The sequence below is a fragment of the Aedes albopictus genome, chromosome 3 (assembly GCF_035046485.1).
Source record: "Aedes albopictus strain Foshan chromosome 3, AalbF5, whole genome shotgun sequence".
NCBI lineage: Eukaryota > Metazoa > Arthropoda > Insecta > Diptera > Culicidae > Aedes > Aedes albopictus.
In genome coordinates this window covers 127563337-127583198 of record NC_085138.1, presented here as the reverse complement: position 1 = coordinate 127583198, position 19862 = coordinate 127563337, and the positions used below count along the sequence as shown (strand labels likewise).

Sequence of the window (19862 nt, the reverse complement as noted above, 5' to 3'; positions counted from 1 at the left end):
GGTATCCCATCAGATCAAAGCTTTTTTGATCCCATTTCAGGACCCAAATAAGTGTGCAAAATTTGGACACGATCGGTTATGTCTTCATTTTGCGCATCGCGTTTGAAGTTTGTATGGGGTTTTACATGGGAAAACACACTTTTTTGCATTTCTCTCAAAACAAGCTCGAATTTTTCTAAAACCATGTAACCGATAAAATGAAAATATAGCCTAGGGTGTCCTGAAAAACTTTGCCGAAGACCGCGAAGTGATCTGATGCTTATGAAAAAAGTTATAGCGTTGGCATTGCTTGGCGAAACAGCATGATTTTGTTGCTATTGTTATTCTTTTACATGTTAAAACATAAACACATGCATGCGGTTCGTTGGTTATAACTACAGGGTGGCCAGTGACTTGCAAATTTTGATTTCCCGGTTTTCTCCCGGTTTTTTCCCGGAATTTTTATATTTTTTCCCGGTTTTAATATTTTTACTTGAATTGAAAAACTATCGGTACAGGAACTGTTCGTAATGAAAACTTTAATGACTTGAAATATCTACACTCTTCTTACATGATATAATCAAGCAAAAATATGATCAATGGCAAAGAAACAAAATTAAAATTGTGGAAGTATTTTTACTGTTACACAAAAATACAGTGTTTGTAGAACCTATTCTTCAGAAATTCTAATTATACCGATCCTTGGGATAGACCTAGTAAAATTACACAATGTTACCTTTTGACGTCTATATACTTATTAAAATTCCTAGAGGATTCCCAAAATGAATTGCTAAAAAATCCACAGAAATCCTGAAGAAATCCCAAAGACTATTCTGGAAGGAGTCCAGCAGAAACTGTATGAGAAATCCAAGAACAAAAGCATGGACCAGCATGAACTGCTGCAGAAGACAAAAAAAAAAACTGCTCCCAGAGAAACTCACCGGAATTTTAGAAAGAACCCCTGTAGAAATCTTATAAGTAATTTCTGAGGAAATCTTAGAAGAAAAAAAATGATTTCCCGTAGAAACTTTTGAATAAATCCCTGGAGCAATTTCAAAAGGATCTTTTGGGTAACTCAGAAATAATCTCCTACGAATTCCATTTCCTAATGGCAATTTTTTACAATTCCAATAAAACATATTATAGGCATCTGTAAAAACTGTACTTGTGCGTTTTTGCAACTGTAAAGCACTTCCACTTTTTTTCTCCTTTTTAGGTTGAACGTCAAAATATCATTTCCACTAGGGTTAACACAATATGTCTGATAGTAGTGTAAAATTTTTATAGATTTTTCTCAATAATTTAATTTAAATAGCATGTTCAGATTCAGCTAATATTAACACACAGGCTTCCATGAAAAGTATTCGAACTTGATGAAGAGAAATTTACAGTTATAATGATACTGTTGCGCTAGCATGAAGCATATTGCTGAATTCCATTGAGAAAACGCAAATTTCTGCTGTAGAGTTCGAGATAGCCTTAAGCTAGAACATTATAGGGTGACAGTGGGTATTATCGGCAGGTTTGTTCTCTTCGTCATGGGGAGTTTTTGTCAGCCAAATTGCCTGAAACTTGGCCATATAATTCAGCTTAGTTGGGAAGGATGTGAGACCAACTCTGAGTTCAATAGGTTTCAAAAAACCCCTAAAGACGAAGAGAACAAAACGGCCGAGAATAGGTAATTTCCTCTATTATGTTTGAATTTTGCATAATTTTGCAGTTTTTTCACTCACACATTTAAGTGTAAAGCTTTGGCTACATTGTTTTGTGTTCGTCTGTTATGTTCTATATAAAAGAATTATTTGTTTTGGTTTCAGTCTAATTGAACATAACTGTTGTTAAAATTCGGCTCACTAACGACAATAACCTATTTAATAAAATTTTTAACAACTCAATATAACGCTGTATTTTCAATGCACATTGTGTTCAACCAACAACAAGCTCGGCACTACAAATTATTCTCATGAAGAATAAAAAAAAAGTTCAACGTAAAACTAAAACGTTTTCCCGGTGGCAATCTGAATTCCCGTATATTTCCCGGTTTTCTCCCGGTGATTATGAATTCCCGGCTTTTTCCCGGTTCTCCCGGTTTGCTGGCCACCCTGTAACTATTTTCACAAGCATCGGATCGCTTTGCGGTCTTCAACAAAGTTTTTCAAAACATCCTAGGCTATCATTTTACAGGATCGGTTAAAAAGTTTCAGACAAACTTTTTCAACTTATGACAAAAATGCAAAAAAAGTATGTTTTCTCATATAAAATCCCATACAAATTTCAATTGCAATGCGCAAAGTGTAGACGCAACCGATCGTTCTCAAATTTTGCACAGATACTCAGGACCCGAAACGGAACCAAAAAAGCTTTGATCTGACAAAACGGTTCCGATGACCCACACTAGTATGCAGAATTGACATAGGATTTCTTGATGTTTCACCTTAAACATTCGGAGTATCAACTACAACTACTAAATCGAACGGCCATCGATGCTCATTGGTTTCTTAACAAAATGTTGCCTCAGTGCCAAATGAAATATGATTGATTTGATTTCAAATTAATCGTTTGAACCAAAATAATACAAAATTACAGCAAGTTAAACTCTGTCTTTCCCATGGTTTGATTGATTCTCCACGAATTCCTGTCGGACGGTAACTATTGGCGAAGAAAAAAAAACAGTTGATTTACAACTAATTTGTTGCAATGCAATAACAATTGTTAAATATATTTCAAAATAAAATTGTGTGGACTATTTTATAAAAGTCATTCAAAGTTTCAAGAATGAAAGTATTACGTCGCTAGATATCGAAATCGATGATATTGTTGAAAAGTGGCAACAAAATAGATTGTGACTCGTCAGTCCGAAACTCAAATCGAATCAACTTGGTATGACAATTACGTTTACATTTCTTTCACGCAGTGCAACCAAGGTCCCTTCCATGGCCATTTGCACACAGTAGTGGCCTGTCGAAGGTCACCATAATATTTACATACCTTCAGCATGATTATTTCTGCGTTTGCTCGTCGTTCGTGTGTTATCGCTTGTCGCTCAATTCAGTGGTGTCAATCTACTCGGGTCGATGGTGTGTCAGAAGGGACGAATAAAATCCAAATCTAGGCCAACCAGCACCAAGTTGTCCTTGCAATCGGTGACCCTCCGTTACTTGCTTTACAACTCGCAGGCTGAGATCCAACACATTACACTCTCCTTGATTCAATCAGCAGCACTCTCCTCCGTGGGGATTCATAATTACTGTCTGCGTCGCAGACGGCTTACAATGAAGATATTTGTACGTGGTGGTTGTTTGCTAATCTTCTTCGGTCGATTCGGGAGGGGACTCCAGCCACAACAACCGGACTTCTGTGTCTCCCGATGAGATCTCGACGGTACGAACCGGGTGGGGAGCGGTGTTCCGCCCCAGACGATGTTCCCCTTGTTTATCTGATATTAGAGCTAGTCGAAAATCCACTAATGCTGAATTTTTCAGCCAGCAAACACTCGCATCGTCGAAACAAAAGTAAAACCTGTTTCAAGCTGTAATCACTAAACACTCACTACGATGGCTAGAAGGTATGCAAAAGTCGCCAATTCACTACGAATAATTTCTACTTGAACCCGTGTTCGCCGCCGCTCGCGAGAAGGAACAATGAGCCTCTGCACGAATCTGGCCCACTGCTCACTCCCACAGAAAGCTTGAAAACAGCGCGCACAGTAAAAGTCAAATTTGACTTTTACTGTGCGCGCTGTTTTCAAACTTTCTGTGGGAGTGAGCAGGACAGGGCAAATTCGTGCAGAGGCTCATAGGTATTTTTTTGCATGCAAAAAGAAACTTTCTATTTTATTTGACAGTTGGCTTGACAGCTGGCATAAAATGCCAACGACGATGCTCGGCGTGATGACGTTTTGTTTTGTTATCAATTTGTGGAACGAGTGGATGAATCATTATTATCGGCGGCACGAACCATTTCCACATTTTTCACACATAAAAATATCAACCACAGACATTGAGTTGTCCAAAAAATGTCTCACGAAACCTAATGTAAGCCTATCCATATACGTGAGAACAAAAGATGTTTACAAAGTTCTTACAGATAGATTAACACGGGAAATCTGAACACAAACCACTACCACACAGGAATTTAGATTGGTCAATATAGTGGTTTCACAGCGCGGCGTCACGAACACTAATGCAAATCTACTGGTTGAAAATATGCCCATTTGATTTTGCCGGGATCAGCTGTTTTTTGTTTACTATTTTCAACCAGTAACTCAGGTAGTGTTCGTGTTATGCAACGTGTACGTACACGCAACACTACTTAAAGCAGAAACCACTATAGACTTAACACTCAATATTTCCTAACCAGAGAAAAGGTAGAGAAGCGAACCGTGTGAAGCCAAAATACCTATCGAACCGTCAAACTGGTATCCTAATGAACAAAATCAAGAAACCTTGACGATTGCCGCAAAAGTAAAGATAAGTATTGCACTCATTTCAAACAAATTTTCACCAAAGTTTCCAAATATTATGGATAACAGTGCAAACAACATTGATTTCTTGAATAGGGTCCTAAAATTAAAGACGAAATCTCGCTTATATTGAATAATACGATCAAACATGGTATTCTTATCCGAATTGTACTTTACTCGAACTTGAAAAACAAAGGAATAAATAGAAAATTCGAAATAAGTTAAATGGTAAATAGTTCTACTTTGACGTTTGAGGTCAACCTTGTGTGACTGAGCTCGACATTTTTCGCACTGGGATTTCAAAAATGTTCCTATCTGACATACACGGTGAAAAACAATCTCTCAAAGTATGTGTTATAAGCTAGGGACGAGACAAAAGGCTAAAAAAATAAAAATTATATATTTTCAACTACGGTTAATAAAAACGTCAAAAATTGAGTAAATATGTACTCTTGAACCATAATTTGTGATTTAAAACAAGAATCCCGATAGGACTTTAGGAGCCTATTAATGAAAATAATTCCGTTTTGGAACATCAGTTTGATAACTCCTAGTTAATACAACAACAGTATAAAAAGTTTTCAAATGCGGTATGCGCGATAGGCACTACCTTCGATGGGTGGATTAATCTGCTTTGCGACAGTTGCCAGTATCCAAGCAATGAAATCAAAACAGAAAAAGCACAGACAAACAGACGTAACACCTTGAACGATTTTCATGAAAATCCATCGCCCAGTTCACACTAAATACCATCACCTGGTGAAAAAGTTGCACGAATCACTGTGGTGTGCAATATCGTCAACAAAATGCGCTAGTGTGAAACGTCAAACGCATAGAAAAACGATGTGCGCGCCTCTGGTTGTGGAAGCCACAACTATGAAACTTTTAAAATGATCGTTAAAAGCGTGGTCGATGGAAATTTCGCAAGTGTTACGTCTGTTTGTCTGTGGAAAAAGTGTTGCCGTTCAGGCGGCTGTTCACTCAATAGAGTTAATAAACTATAGAGGACGAATGTCGCTGCTGTTCCCTTTGTTCTCGCTCTCAAACATGTCGGGTATCTATCTGTCAAACCGCATACTTTTTCGCTTTGACACTTATAGCCCAGCCTATCTCCGCCAGCAAGAGATGTTTCGGCAGTGACGCCAGCGACATTCTTCCTCTATAGTTTATTACCTCTATTGTTCACTCTCTCTACCTATTTTCTCTGTTCCCAACGTACACCGATATGTATTGATATAGGGCACTGCACTGTTTTGATTTTGCATGGGATTTTGACGTTTCTTGGCCTTGTTGTTTACAAAATTTCTGTAAGAGTGGAAGAGAAAGGGAAAGAATTTCATGCAGTGCCCTATATACGCGATCGATTTAAAAAGATAATAGTTGTCCAACTGGCCAGTGGCCATTCGTGGCGCTCGCATCGTTTTTGTTCGAGTTTGACCGCACATTATCGTCGCACCACCAAATCGAAGTCGTCGCTTGAAGCACATGCGAAGTTGCAGCTGCGAAGTAAATTTGAATCTATTTTTTCTGTTGCGCATCATTAAGCTAATTAAGAGCTACAATATGCACTAATCCAAATGGAGTTGCGACAATTGGGTTCTTTAGGGGTATCCAGATTATTTCATAATCCGATTCTCCGCCCAAAAATTAGTCGAAATCCAAAATTTCATAATTTTTGGAGTCCGGGAACTATTTTTAAAATTCATTTAAAGGTTGTATGGGGAAATTTTTTTGTTCGGGTCGAACTGTCATTTTATCGATTGAACTGTCATTCTATCCACGAAAATTAAAAATGTTTTGTTAATTTAACCATCAAAACAAAGGTATTGGAATCCAATAAATTCACGTCATATTCAGAAAAATGAGCTCTTTCGATTAAGCTATAGAAAATAGCAATATTTTATTCACTAAACAACCCAATTCTAAGTAGGTTAAAAATCAATTTTCGCACGTTCGGTCACTTCGGATTTCGACCAAAAGCATAATACCATCGACAAAACTTTTAACGATCATTTTAAATCTTCATAGTTGTGGCACAGACAAACAAACGTAACAATTTTCGTGAAAATCCATAGCCCACTCCACACCACCATCACAGACAAACAGACCTAACACTCTTCAAAACGGCTTGGCACATGCATTTTACGATCAATTCAAAATTTCATTTGATTTCCGCGATCCTTCCACCAGAGGCGCTAGTGTTTGATCGCTCTGACGTTTGCCAGTGTACACTAAAGTGGGTCATCGGAACCGTTTTCTCAGATCAAAGCTTTTTTGGTTCCGTTTCGGGTCCTGAGTATCTGTGCAAAATTTGAGCACGATCGGTTGCGTCTACACTTTGCGCATTGCAATTGAAATTTGTATGGGATTTTGTATGGGAAAACATACGTTTTTGCATTTTAGCCAAAAGTTGAAAAAGTTTGTCTGAAACTTTTTAACCGATACTGTAAAATGATAGCCTAGGATGTTCTGAAAAACTTTGTCGAACACCGCAAAGCGACCCGATGCTTGTGATAATAGTTATAACCAACGAACCGCATGCATGTGTTTATGTTTTAACATGCAAAGGAATAACAATAGCATTTTTTTTTTCCTGTTGGGTACATTTTCCACTGCGACCAGTTTTTTGATCTATTGTGGACGGCCCCGTTTTAATGTTTTTGCCCATATCAGTGTGTCATATCACTATGAGTTTGAGTGATTTCCACTTGCTGACGGTAGGCATTATCCCAATACGGTATAACAGATCGAATGAAATGTATTACCTTGCTAGGAGAAGTCATCCATACATCTGATGGTTGTATAAAACCTTTATCGAAAAATGTGCATCTTTGTTGGAAAAGTGCTTCACAGGTACATAACAAATGTTCAGAATCCTCCTTGTCCCTATTACAGAAACGACAGGTATCATCTTCGAGTATACATAGTTGTTTCAAATGGTATTTACTTGCACAGTGCCCTGTTATAAGGCCACAAAAAGTATTCAAGTCTCTTTTTGACAGGCTGAGAAGTTTTTGAGTTATAATTTTGTTAGGTACTATAAATCGTTTCGATTGTCGTGCTGTTGTCGTTTTTTGCCAGGTATCATCAATCATCTTCAATAGCACTATAGCAATAAAATATACTGTTTCGCCAAGCAATGCCAACGCTATAACTTTTTTCATAAGCATTAGATAACTTCGCGGTCTTCAACAAAGTTTTTCAGGACACTCTAGGCTATGTTTCACTTTATCGGTTACACGGTTTTAGTAAAATTCGAGCTTGTTATGAGAGAAATGCAAAAAACGGGTATTTTTCCATGTAAAACCCCATACAAACTTCAAACACGATGCGCAAAACGTAGACATAACCGATAGTGCCCAAATTTTGCACACTTATTTGGGTCCTGAAATGGGATCAAAAAAGCTTTAATCTGATGGGATACCATTGATTTTTTCATTTTTCCATATAAACGATGACCCACTCTAGTGTACACGTTGCTGAATGATGCAAACGAAAGTTACACAGGTGATTTGTGTAGTAGTGTGCGTGTTAGAAAAACGTTAAATCGAAATCTGGCAGCACAGAGAACAGACATTTAAGCTCGAACAAAAATACGTCGAAATCGTGTGTATAGGATTTAAGTACCTCAACGCCATCAACGGAAACTGCCCGACATATAAACTCGATTTGACCAAACGATGGCGGTGCTTATCCGCAGACAAACAGACGTATCACTTGGGAACCTTGGAACAAAGTGTGATAAAAATCAACGTCACAAAAGTATAATCGCCACGATAATCGCCCAGTGCTAATTACGCTCTATTTCGCAAACCCACTGAGTAGATGGCGCTAGTGAGCAAACGTGAAACAGGAGTAAAAACGATGCGAGCGCCGTGAGCGAGAGATTTGCGAACACCATAATATTTGAATAGTCCGTTGAAAAGGGAAACGATGGGAAGTGGGTAGAGTGAGACGTCTGTTTGTCTGTGATTTAGCGTTTATTTATTTACATTTTTCAGTCAACCAAACATCAGCGGAGTGTACAGAGCGTGTTTTCGTTTAATTTGTGTTATAATTTATCGAGCTGGGTAACTACTTTTATTACAAAATTAATTCGTAATCAGTATCGTAACGTATGTAATTTATACATTTATTTTTACCCGTAGTGTGATGGCTGGTGAGGATCTGGACATTAGATTGTTCATCGGAAAGGTGAAGGCGTACCCAGTCATCTGGAATACACTGGATGAAGGCTACGCCGACCGAACAAAAAAACGCGCGGCATGGAAGAACATCTGCCGGACATTTGTGGAGAACTTCGACGAAAAATCGGAAAGGGAGCAGGACGATGCGTGTAAGTAAATTATGTGTTTCCTACTGGTTTGACAAATATCGTAATTTGTAGTTATTTTTTTGGGAGTTCTGATCGAAAATCTTTTAGGATTCATCCGAGAATTCCACCTAGGATTCCTCTAGGAGTTCCTTCTAGGATTCCTCGAGAAATTCCCTCTAGCAATCCTCCAGGAATTTCTTCTAGGATTCCTCCAGTAATTCCTTCCGGGAATCCTCCAGGTATTCCTCATAAGATTCCTCCAGGTATTCCTTCTAAAATTTATCCAGGAATTCTTTCTAGAATTTCTCCAGAAATTCCTTCTACGATTTCTTCAGGAATTCCTTCCGGGATTTCCCTAGGAATTCTATCTAGGATTCCAGCAGGAGTTCCTTCTAGGATTCCTCCAGAAATTCCTTCTAGGATTCCTCCAAGAATTCCTTCTAAGATTCCTCCAGGAGTTTCTTCTAGGATTATTCCGGGAATTTCTCCAAGAATTCCTTCTAGGATTCCTCCAGGAATTCCTTCTAGGATTCCTCCAGGAGTTCCTTCTAGGATTTCTCCAGAAATTCCTTCTAGGATTTCTCCAGAAATTCCTTCCGGGATTTCCCAGGAATTCCTTCTAGTATTGTGTGACCAGCTCTGTAAGTAAGATGCATATCGATTTGGTCACATCCAGAACCCAAATATCTGTAACGAAACGAGGTAAAATATGGGTAAACTAAATGGTGCTGAATGGATAAATTGAAATTCTTGAAATTAATAAATAAATTATAATTAATTTAAACTCTTAAGCTGTAACTTCTTTTCTTTTCAGACGAGAAACTATCAAAGAAATGGAAAAACCTAAAAGACAATTTTGCAAAAAGTCAAAAGAAGCAAACCAAATCCGGCCGGGCAGCCAATTCATCGAGGAAGTATATCTATGCGAAACAATTATCATTTCTGACACAAGCTGGAGCAGTGGCCGAGACGGATTCGAGTTTCCTTGAAGATGAAAGCAACAATCAGAACACCCAGGATGATTTTAATGACGCGTCTGAATGTGAAGCATCTGACGATGCAAAGGTTAAAATACCACCGCGCTACATCTCAAAATCAATGAACCATGCAAAAGACGCAAAGTTCGAATCAGCTTTAATCGATTTCATTAAGGCACAGGCACCAGTTGCTCCAGAGCCGAACCCAGACCGGGCCTTCTTTGAAAGTTTGCTTCCGATTGTGGAGAAGTTTTCAGAAGACGAAAAACTGGACTTCCGATCCCAAGTACTGGAACTTGTCAAAAGTATCAGGAAATCGCGAGCAGTTAGCCCAACAACTCCTCATTATTATGCTGGCACTCATCGATACCGTGTTACCGAGCCTGCCCAGCGCAACCGCGGAAAGCGTGGCTCGTCGTCACGGACTAGATTTCCCTCTAAAGTTTACAAGAAGGAATTCGATACTGAATTGATCATTGGTGAACAGCAACCGGACGCACTTGATCCTGAGGAAAGCGAATATCTCGACGAGGAATACCTGCCCGAATAGAAATTGTAGTGTACAAAACATCAGCATACATTTATAAAACCTCAACATTGAATGTATAGTTTATTGCATTGCTAACTGGACTGCGACAAAGTGCGGAATCTCAAATAAAAATGCGATATTGCATCAAATCGTTTCGGTGTCTTCACCGCACTTATTCATCACGAGCTAATGAATAAGTGCGGTGAAGACACTGGAACGATCTGACGTAAAATCGCACTTTTATTTGAGATTCCGCACTTCATCGTCGCACTTATAACTGCGCAATGCGCAATATATCATTGTTCAACCTAATGTACTCAGACTTCAATGTAGCATCTAAGTACACAGTAATACAATAGATTAGTCGGGTTGGGGTTGAAACTGTGATCTGATCTAGTTCCAACCCAGGTTGGATCTGGATAATAAAGAAAAACGGCATTAGTTTTTTATACTTCGTCTGCGAAGTTCCTTTCGATCACCGAGTAGCATACCAGCCCTGAGATCCAGCTCGAGGGCATTAGCGTAACTAGGTCATAGCTCTAGGGGGCCAAGACCATGTCGATATAGATTTTTTAATACTAAAAAGATACTTTTCGCCTGAATTGCGTGATTTTTTTTTTTCGAAATGGATTATTCTGGAGGGGGCCAGGCCCCCCCTGGCCATCCCCTATTTATGCCAATACTCGAGGGGTCTGATGCTATTGAGCTTGACGAAAAATACAGAGTAAAATACAGTCAACATTCCCGAAAAGCATAAGCAATGTAATTCTTCAACTGCTGGCGTCCAGAAAAGAGATTATGACTTGGTACCGTAAACTGGGGTCAAATTGATCACTTTAAAACAACGTTCGCGGCTAACAAAAGTTGCAAAAAATATTGCCTAAAAATGGAATGGCTGTTTAAACGCCTGAAGGAAGGCAATTTTCTTTGATATATGCGAATTCTACCACACTAGATGACTATTTTATCAAAAAAAAATTTTTTTTTCATCTGATTCACGTTCAGAATAGATACCCCAAGTAACCACGGTGCTGAAGCCTTATTGCATGCAAATATACGGTGTATTTAGAGCAATCATTACTTTACATGCAAACTTAAGGTTGATTTAAAGTGGAAATGGGCAATTATAGAATCAAATTAAGATTATAAATACTGGTATAATCTTAGTTCAGTTGCATAATTGTACATTACTTCACAATCAAGGTTCCACAAAAATGTGATCGCAGCAAGTTAACAGGAACTGCACGTTTCAATAACTTTATTCTTAGCATTTCTTCGACAGAAGCTTTCCTTGATATCTAAAAAAATGCAGTTGGTCGGGCCTAGGATAGAATGTGACTAAATCGGAACAGTCGGAACAAAAGAATAAATCATTTTGATGAATTAGATAAGGTTTTCTCATTGGGAATAATTAACTTTTCGGATGGAATTGATTAGCTTCACCATAATATATTATTTATTAGATTCTTTAAAATAAGTTTTTACAAGATATTTTCCGCGTCTTTAATACTAAGCACTTCATAAATATAAATCAATAATCCGTTCTCTAGTTCAACCGGGCTATCTACGATCTTGGTTTATATTTTCGTGCAACATAATTCATTTGCGTTTTGTTTCACGTGGTTTCTCTTCGCCAATTTTACGCGACTCCAATTTCCACTGAATAGCTCGGCAGCCAGCACGGAGAGATGGCAATGAATTAACAATTTGCTAGTTTCCATTTTTCCACTTTCTTACATTTTTTTTTGGGCTGCCTGCTCTTCTTTCTCCCATTTCTCAGCTCGGCCCATCATGCAGCTCATCTGTACGAAAATGCAAAATTAAAACACAAGTAGCGAAACATCCGCATCCCCGTCCCCGTCGTCCGCAAAGCTGCGCGATTGAGATTCCGATCGCGCGCGAAACAAAACAAAAATGATCGTCCAGGTTTATACGACCCTCTGAGTATTCTTCGCCGAGTCACTTGGTTGTTCAAGTAGTTCCACTACTAAAGCTATACACATATATAAGAAAACAATCAATGCACTTCTTCAGGTGGCAGCGGAGAAAAAACGGTACATTCCGCGTGCCATATGCGCCGTGTGAGATTCGTCGATTGTGGGTACCTGCCGAAAAAAGAAATTTGTCATTTTTTCACGCGCATTCGCGATCACACCTGCAACCGCAGTACATACTGTGGGCAAAAACGGATTTTGATTGGACGTTATTCAAGCACAGCACAGAATAAACCTTTCTATTGAGACTGAGACTATATTGTCTACACATACAGTGATCGGCACAAAAAGATCCACCATATAGTGGTTACAGTTTCTAATGAAAACTGCATGCAAAAATGATAAAATATACCTTTCAATGAGTGCACTATACACCCATTTTACATTGTTTTAGTAATCTGTGTTGAAAAATATTTGTTTTTATAAGATTGGGAACATAGCTTTAAAATAGGGTATGGCAGAAAAAAAATCCACTTAGCAAATAATTCTGCAATTTCAAAATTTCGACAAATTATTTTGAAAGTTAACATCATAAGTGAGCACCATGTTTACACTTGTATTACATTGAAAATTTGTAATTTTTTAAAGTGTATATGTTAGAATAACACCTCCAGCATGCTTTAACACAAGCAGATGAAGGTGATCATTGCGATACAGAAATGTGAGAGTGTTTTGAGTTATCGAATAATCCTTAAGAATCTTCACAACATCTGCACTTTTTTTGCTTTAGCCTACCAACACTCTTAAAAAAAGTCCAAAAAAGGACATCCCTGTATGCAGGGATGGCATGCTCCTCAGTGTGAGTGCAATTGTGCGCGGCTTTAATATGAAAATGAGCTGCACTGTGCACATTTTCAGTGCGAAATGCCATCCCTGCCTGTATGTCTGCAAGTTGAATTAATGTTATTTTATAGATTATAGCATTAATTCTTGCTTGAAACAATGTGTAGTTCAGGGAAAAATTTAATCCATTATATTAACTATGAAAGATAAACTCGCCCCATATCACCCCAAAATTGATAATACTCATGTCAATATAAATTTAATATATCGAAAACATCCCAATAGCATACACCAAGAAGCAAAACGTGTGAAAATTTGTCGAAATTTTGAAATTTCAGCATTAATTGCTTTGCTATTTTTTAAGCAATGTTCCCAGTTTTACCAGAATTCACTTTATTCCTCAAAAACCAAATATATTTCAACACAGATTACTTAAACAATGTAGAATGGATGTAGTACATTGATTGAAAGGTATATTCTATCATTTTTGTATGTAGTTTTCATTAGAAACTGTAATCACTATATGGTGGATCTTTTTTGTACCGTTCACTGTAAGGCCAGAATGAAATATGATTTGTTCATTGATGCATAGAATAAACTATTTACAGGAAGCAACACAAGAGAGATCGTTTGGAATGCTCTAGAGGTTACCAAAGTTATTTTTGAGTTCTGATTTCGTTTTATATACAGTGTATCAAACAATTGTCCGTACAGCAATTTTTTGGTCAAAATAATTTTTCATTCAAATGTTCATAACTTTTTTATATGTCAATCAAAAACGCTGCAATTTTGACCAATTATGAATCATATATTGAAGCTCCACTGGTAAAAATTTGAGTGAGATCGAATTAGTTTTCTGAAAGTATTAGAACTTTTAGGAAAACTTATAAGATTTTTGAACACATTTTTCAAATATTATATCTCAGTATGTACTCGATGAATCTTTTTCATTTTTTTTGTGTTACAGCTTATACCTAAGATTTTCGTATGCAGCAATTTTGGAGGTTTTATATTCACTTCAAAAAATATGAAAAATGTACTTATGTAGTTGACGAATTATTATATTAAATTATTAACTTTTTCTGAGCCACTATGATTTTTTTTTTAGATTTTTAGAATTTAATTTTGATACCTAAAATTAATTTCAAAGAGATTTTTCGAAATCACCTTTTGACAGCTGGGCAACTGGTTGACAGCTCCGCCCAGTGCAAAATATGACGAGGGGTGATTCGACAAATCCTTCCCATACAAACTTCAAATTGATTTTTAAATAGGTTCCCGGGCACCAAAATTCATGAAAATTTGGATCTCGGCTCAGTTTGGCATGCAGATTCAGAATATGGAATTATCTCAACGATGCTAAAGAAGCCAATTGATATGATCTGGAAACGCTACTCGTTGCTTGCTCATTCGCATTTTCAGTAGCATTTTCAGATCAACACGCTAGCCGGATCTTCGGGTATGTACTCGAGAAAATGCGAGCAAAAATGCTTTGTTTGGAAAGTGAACGTTGGTGACCTTCACCTTAAGCTACATATTATGTGTTATCCCAAGTAACACACATGTCATATAAGAGCTACGGCGGCGCAAGTTGTGGTTGTATAAAAGTTAATTTGACGTAATTTTAACGTTGTTAGGTCAAATTAACTTCTATACAACTTAAACTTACGCTGCCGTAACTCTTATATGACATGCGTGTTGCTTGGTATTTAATGTATTACGCTAAAAAATAAATTGCAAAATTTCAAAAAAAATTACCGAATCCTTTAGTTTCTTCCAAAATCAATTGCTAGATTTCGAGAACTTTGCTTCTGCTGAAATCTGCGATAATGTTGATGACTAATTATAACATTGGTCATAATCCTTCATGTCTCCAAGAAAGTTCTAGATTTTTAAGTAACTCTCGTAACATATAAAAATCTAAAATAGTGTTCGTGGAAAGCTTTTCTAAAAATACCAGTAGGCTCAGTGTACCAATTATGGCTATAGTACCTCAAATTCGCCATAGTTGATTTTCAAACTTTAACGATGCAAATCAACAAGAAAAAATATGTGAACGAAAGATCACGTTCATAAAAGATGATAGCACTTAATTAAACTTCCCATTTTCTCAAATTATGATAAAAAAAATAATTTCCCTTAAAATTTCGGTTTCCTTGCACCCTATTTCGCCATAGTGTACCAGTTATGGCAAATCCCATAAGGAATGCATGTAAATAGCACGAAGTGGAACCGAAATTAAAAAATATGTCCATAACTGATACTGTGTTTTCTATCATTGGGGAACGTCCATAAATTACGTCACGCTTTGAGGTTGGAGGGGGGGTTCGGCAAAGTGTGACGACCCATATAAAAATTCCATAGGTCTCATACAAAAAGTGTGACATAGGGAGGAGGGGGGGGGGGGTGTTTTGAAAATGGACAATTTTTGCGTGACGTAATTTATGGACGCTCCCTTGGCACACGGCATAGTAAAAGTGGGTTTGGCTCATATTTTCTATTTTTCCTGTTACACTGAAACCTCCATTTAAGTCGGTGCATGGCTGATCGAAAATAATTTTTACCGTACAAGCAGTGACAAAACTAAAGACTTTTATATTTTTTAATACTCCGCATGACATAGAAGATTTGTCAAAAAATACAAAACTGTATAGTTTATTTATTGCTTGCACGGTAAAAATTATTTTCGGTCAGCCATGCACCGACTTAAATGGAGGTTTCAGTGTATTAACTTAAAGTACCTATGAGAACAAATCTATCGTTTGACGTATCGACGACATTCGTCGGTCTTCTTCTTGTTTTTGTAGAAGTAGTTTTCCTTAGGTAGTGCCATAACTGGTACAGGCACCCTACTTATGTTTTAGCTATGAGCGGTATTTTAGAAATTTGTGTTGCATGTCGAAACGTATTAACCCTCTAATACCCAATCCCGCCTTTAGACGGGGAATAGTTTGAGTATTTTTGTAATTTTTGTTTCGTGAAAAATCATTTTTTTTATATTTTTGGCTGAGATTTGGGACTGTTTTGTATATCTCAAAATAACTTTTGGAGTAGTTTGAAGCGTACTCACATTTTTTTAAAATCATTGAAAAATTGATGTTTTAGTCACCTTTCAGAAGTCATTGTTTATTTTGCTTTAAATCGCTATAATTAACATATTTTATTTTTTTCCCAAATCATTCTATCCTAGTTTAATAGTTTAAGGGAATCGAATACACTCTAAAATTATTTTCCATGAACAAAATTTAAAATACATATATTTTCAACAATAATCATAAAATCTAAAAAAATCCGTGCCCCAAATAGGCTTCCAGGAAAAATATAAAAGTTTGGGAATGTTCTAAAATTAAAATTAGAAAAATCAAAAACTGAAATTCACGAAATCGAGAATTAAAAAAAATCATCTTCCAAAGCATGTTTAAATCGATTTTAGATGACGAAAAATGATATTTAGATCAAAATTAAAAATTTGGGTATTAGAGGGTTAAAAAAAATGCGTTTTCATCGTGCGTTGGTCAGCCCTGGCTTCAGATCTGCTATGCTTGACCATTTGAGGCTTAGATCTGATTTTTTGTTTCAAATCAAAATAATTGGGAATGTCTTGAACTTTCTACACATCTGATAATGAATCATGAGTCAGCTTCATTACCTCTTAGTATCTGATTGGAGATACAATAATAACGTACAAATAATTGATTTTTGGAGGACTTGTTTTAGGGCCTAACTGTGCTCTAAATTAACTCTATTGAACGACAACCACATGCAAACAGACGTATCACCTTGAACGATTTTCATGGAAATCCATCGCCCAGTGGAAAAGTTGCACGAATCACTGTGTTGTGCCATATCGTCAACAGAAGGCGCTAGTGTGAAACGTCAAACGCATAGAAAAACGATGCGGGCGCCTCTGGTTTTGAAAGCCACAACTATGAAAATTTAAAATGATCGTTAAAAGCGTGGTCGATGGAAATTTCGCAAGTGTTACGTCTGTTTGTTTGTGACTTAACTGTACATCGTTTCCAAATGCATTTTCAAAGTCTTTGGTGCATCTATTGGATTATATAATTTGTAATCCATGAGAGTCTGAATGACAAATAAGCATACACAGAAGAACTAATTCATGTAAAATTCAGCGACTTCCAGCCTTAAAATTTTCGAAGAAGTCCTTCCAATTATTTTTTCTCCAATTTTTATTTAACAATCAAAAATGAACATTTTTTAGTTTTTTTTTATGTATAAAAAATATTTTAGGCATATTTTTTCCTACGTGTAGCCATACTCAAGTTATAACGAATTTGAAAAATTGAAGAAATAAGAAAAAATGAATTTGGCCGACTTGTTTTTTTTTGGATTGCATCTTGTAAATTAACTCTTCCGCAACTAACTTGAATGTTTACCTCTGAACAGTTTGACAGGATATTATATCCCTTTCGTGACGAACCAGCACAATTGTGCTGTTGAGCAATAACAGTTTTGTGTATTTTTTTCAACTGTTTAGTCTTTGGTTTACCTGATGTAAATTGATTTGATAATTGAGCCATTACTTATACTTGCATGTGTGCAAACAAACTTTTGTTTATGTTGTGTGTGAAAGTGACCACAACAAGTTAAACAAAAAGTGAGCAAAAATTGTAAAACATGAAAAAGTTTTATCTGTCGCAAATTTTTAATTTTTGATCTATGTAGGAGGACAAAGCTAGGAATAGAAAAACAAGGAGTAGTTTTAGCGAATGCCAATGAAAAAATGTTGATATGTTAAAATGTCTGAGAGTTCTAGAGAGCGAAATTTGAGCAATTTGTATGGAAATTTCACTTTTTTTGAGCTCCGTCACGAAAGGGATATGTTGTTTGTTTTTTTTCCCCTTTTTGTCATGTTTCTGTTTGCGTATATTTTTTTGATACCCACCGTTCGTGTATTTGCTTATTAGCACTAAGTAGAGTTCGTCACTGTGTCGGCCCAATTTCTTGGTATTCATACTTTTTTAACTTCCCTATAATATTTTACAAGCCTCCAAGTATTTCTTAGTTTGTGCGGTCCGTCACTGTTGGTGTCAGCACATAATTTTGTCTCACTATTCCGAGCATTTTACATGTATTGTGGTTCACCAGTTCTCCTAATTGAGAGGTGACGCAAGATCTCTCTCGTTTCGCAAGAAATCCTCTAGATTCCTACAAAGATTTTTCAAGGTCTCACCGTTCTTCCAAACTGTGAGGTGACACAATTCTGTGTATGTGTTTTGTGTATGCTCATGGTTACATCGATCACATCACTTACCAAAGTGAATCCCGAGTGATGTGACTGACAATCATTCCCAAATAACAAAAACTCCTTCCCGTGACAACTGTGGAGGGTCCAGTAGTACATACAACCTCTAGTAGCAACGGTTGTCAAACTAACATTCCTTCCCTTCCCCGGTTGACCGTAAGGACGTGGCCGGCGCCGTTATTGACCCATTAAAGCTTGAGTTCTCGGAACATTGAGGATGCTGTGCTAACCCCAAGCCACATCTAATGGTTCTCTGTGCAATTCCGCTAGCTCTGGTCAATCACGGAGTAGCAACTACGAAGTGTACGGTCACCAATGCTCACCAATGCTCATGCTCATGCTCATGAGGTAGTCTCAATAAGCTTATTGGGAAATCCTAGAAATGTTTCGGAAAATCCCGGAGAAACTCTTTGAGAAATTCATGGAAAAATTCCTGAAGGAAACGTTCAAGATACTCCTGGGGGATCCCTTGAAGAGCTCGTGGAAGAACTTAAGGACTTTCTGGGAAAACTCTTGGAGAAGCTTATGTAGAAACACCTTGAAGGCAATCCTGAAACACTGCTGGGAGTAATTTCTTGAGATTTTTTAAAGAGCACCTTGAGGTTCTTCCTTAAATCATTGAAAAACTTCATGGAGGAATACCCGATGAGACTGAAACTGATAATTTCCCATTCAAACCACTGGAGAAAACTGTGATGAAATATAATTTCAACCTTTGATTAAATCTTTACAGAATTTCATTGAGAAGCACCTGATAAAATTGTTAGAAAAACTTGATGAAATCCTGGAGAAACTCTTGAAAATAATTGAAAGGAAATGATCTGATAAAGCCATTTGTGGAACTTAAAACAACATTTCTTGGAAATTCAATGTTTCATTACTGAATGAGATCAGCTTTGGCGAAGCGATGATCCACGCCAACGTTTGTGAATCAGACCAGAATAATGTCTGAATGATTATCTATCGAATACGTTTCTATTTCTATTCAGACTGACTTAATTATATTCTGTCGTTTGTCGACCTGCAGCTGCCAACACAGTCATATTAATGATATACCTCGATATTTCGAACAAAATCAGACAAATTAGAGCATTCTGGGCAGATTTTTAGTTAGTTGTAAAAGTATGTAACCATATTTTTGTGCAGCGGACTTGGTATGATGGGTAGAACATTTAACTACCACGCCGAGGACCTGGGATCGAATCCCACAGCCTAGGGCTAAAAATCTCGTTAATACAGTTAAAAAAAACATTTTTATCAAATTCTCGTTTTACGTCATACATAGTACAATATTTAATGTGTAAAATTAGCTTAAAAAAAAAACTAGTATTAATTACCAAAGTTATAACATTTTCTGTCAAACGTGTTTTCTTTAAAGAGGTTTGGCGTGACTATGATTACAGTATAACGGCTCAAATAAAAGCACAAACACAAAAGAAAACCGTTATTAGAGGACCTTGTGGTGTCCTTGAACGATCAGAATATTAAAAAATGTTTTTGAACGCTGACGATATTTTCAAAAAAAAACATTTTTTTCATGCAAAAAATGTATGAAAA

General features: G+C 37.0%; 3 protein-coding genes across 4 annotated transcripts in view; 1 reads left to right on the top strand and 2 right to left on the bottom strand.

The window, feature by feature from the left end:
- LOC115269287 (cullin-5-like) overlaps positions 1-3616 on the bottom strand; it is a 30173-nt gene extending 26557 nt beyond the window's left edge. Inside the window, exon 1 of the mRNA XM_062860633.1 lies at positions 2968-3616. Within this exon, the coding sequence (XP_062716617.1) occupies positions 2968-2976 (9 nt within the window). The 5' untranslated portion in view covers positions 2977-3616. The remainder of the gene's footprint in view (positions 1-2967) is intronic.
- A 4614-nt stretch (positions 3617-8230) lies between these two features.
- Positions 8231-10335, top strand: LOC109405708 (uncharacterized). The gene is made up of 3 exons (XM_029856977.2): positions 8231-8511; positions 8590-8777; positions 9571-10335. Exons 2-3 carry the CDS (start codon positions 8594-8596, stop codon positions 10281-10283), a joined length of 897 nt encoding a protein of 298 aa, XP_029712837.2. The 5' UTR covers positions 8231-8511; positions 8590-8593; the 3' UTR covers positions 10284-10335.
- A 1351-nt stretch (positions 10336-11686) lies between these two features.
- The window catches only part of LOC115253496 (8-oxo-dGDP phosphatase NUDT18), a 39024-nt gene continuing 30848 nt past the window's right edge, over positions 11687-19862 (bottom strand). For both annotated transcript variants that reach the window (XM_062855855.1, XM_062855856.1), the window contains exon 3: positions 11687-12367. The gene's annotated coding sequence lies outside the window, so the exon portion shown is untranslated. The remainder of the gene's footprint in view (positions 12368-19862) is intronic.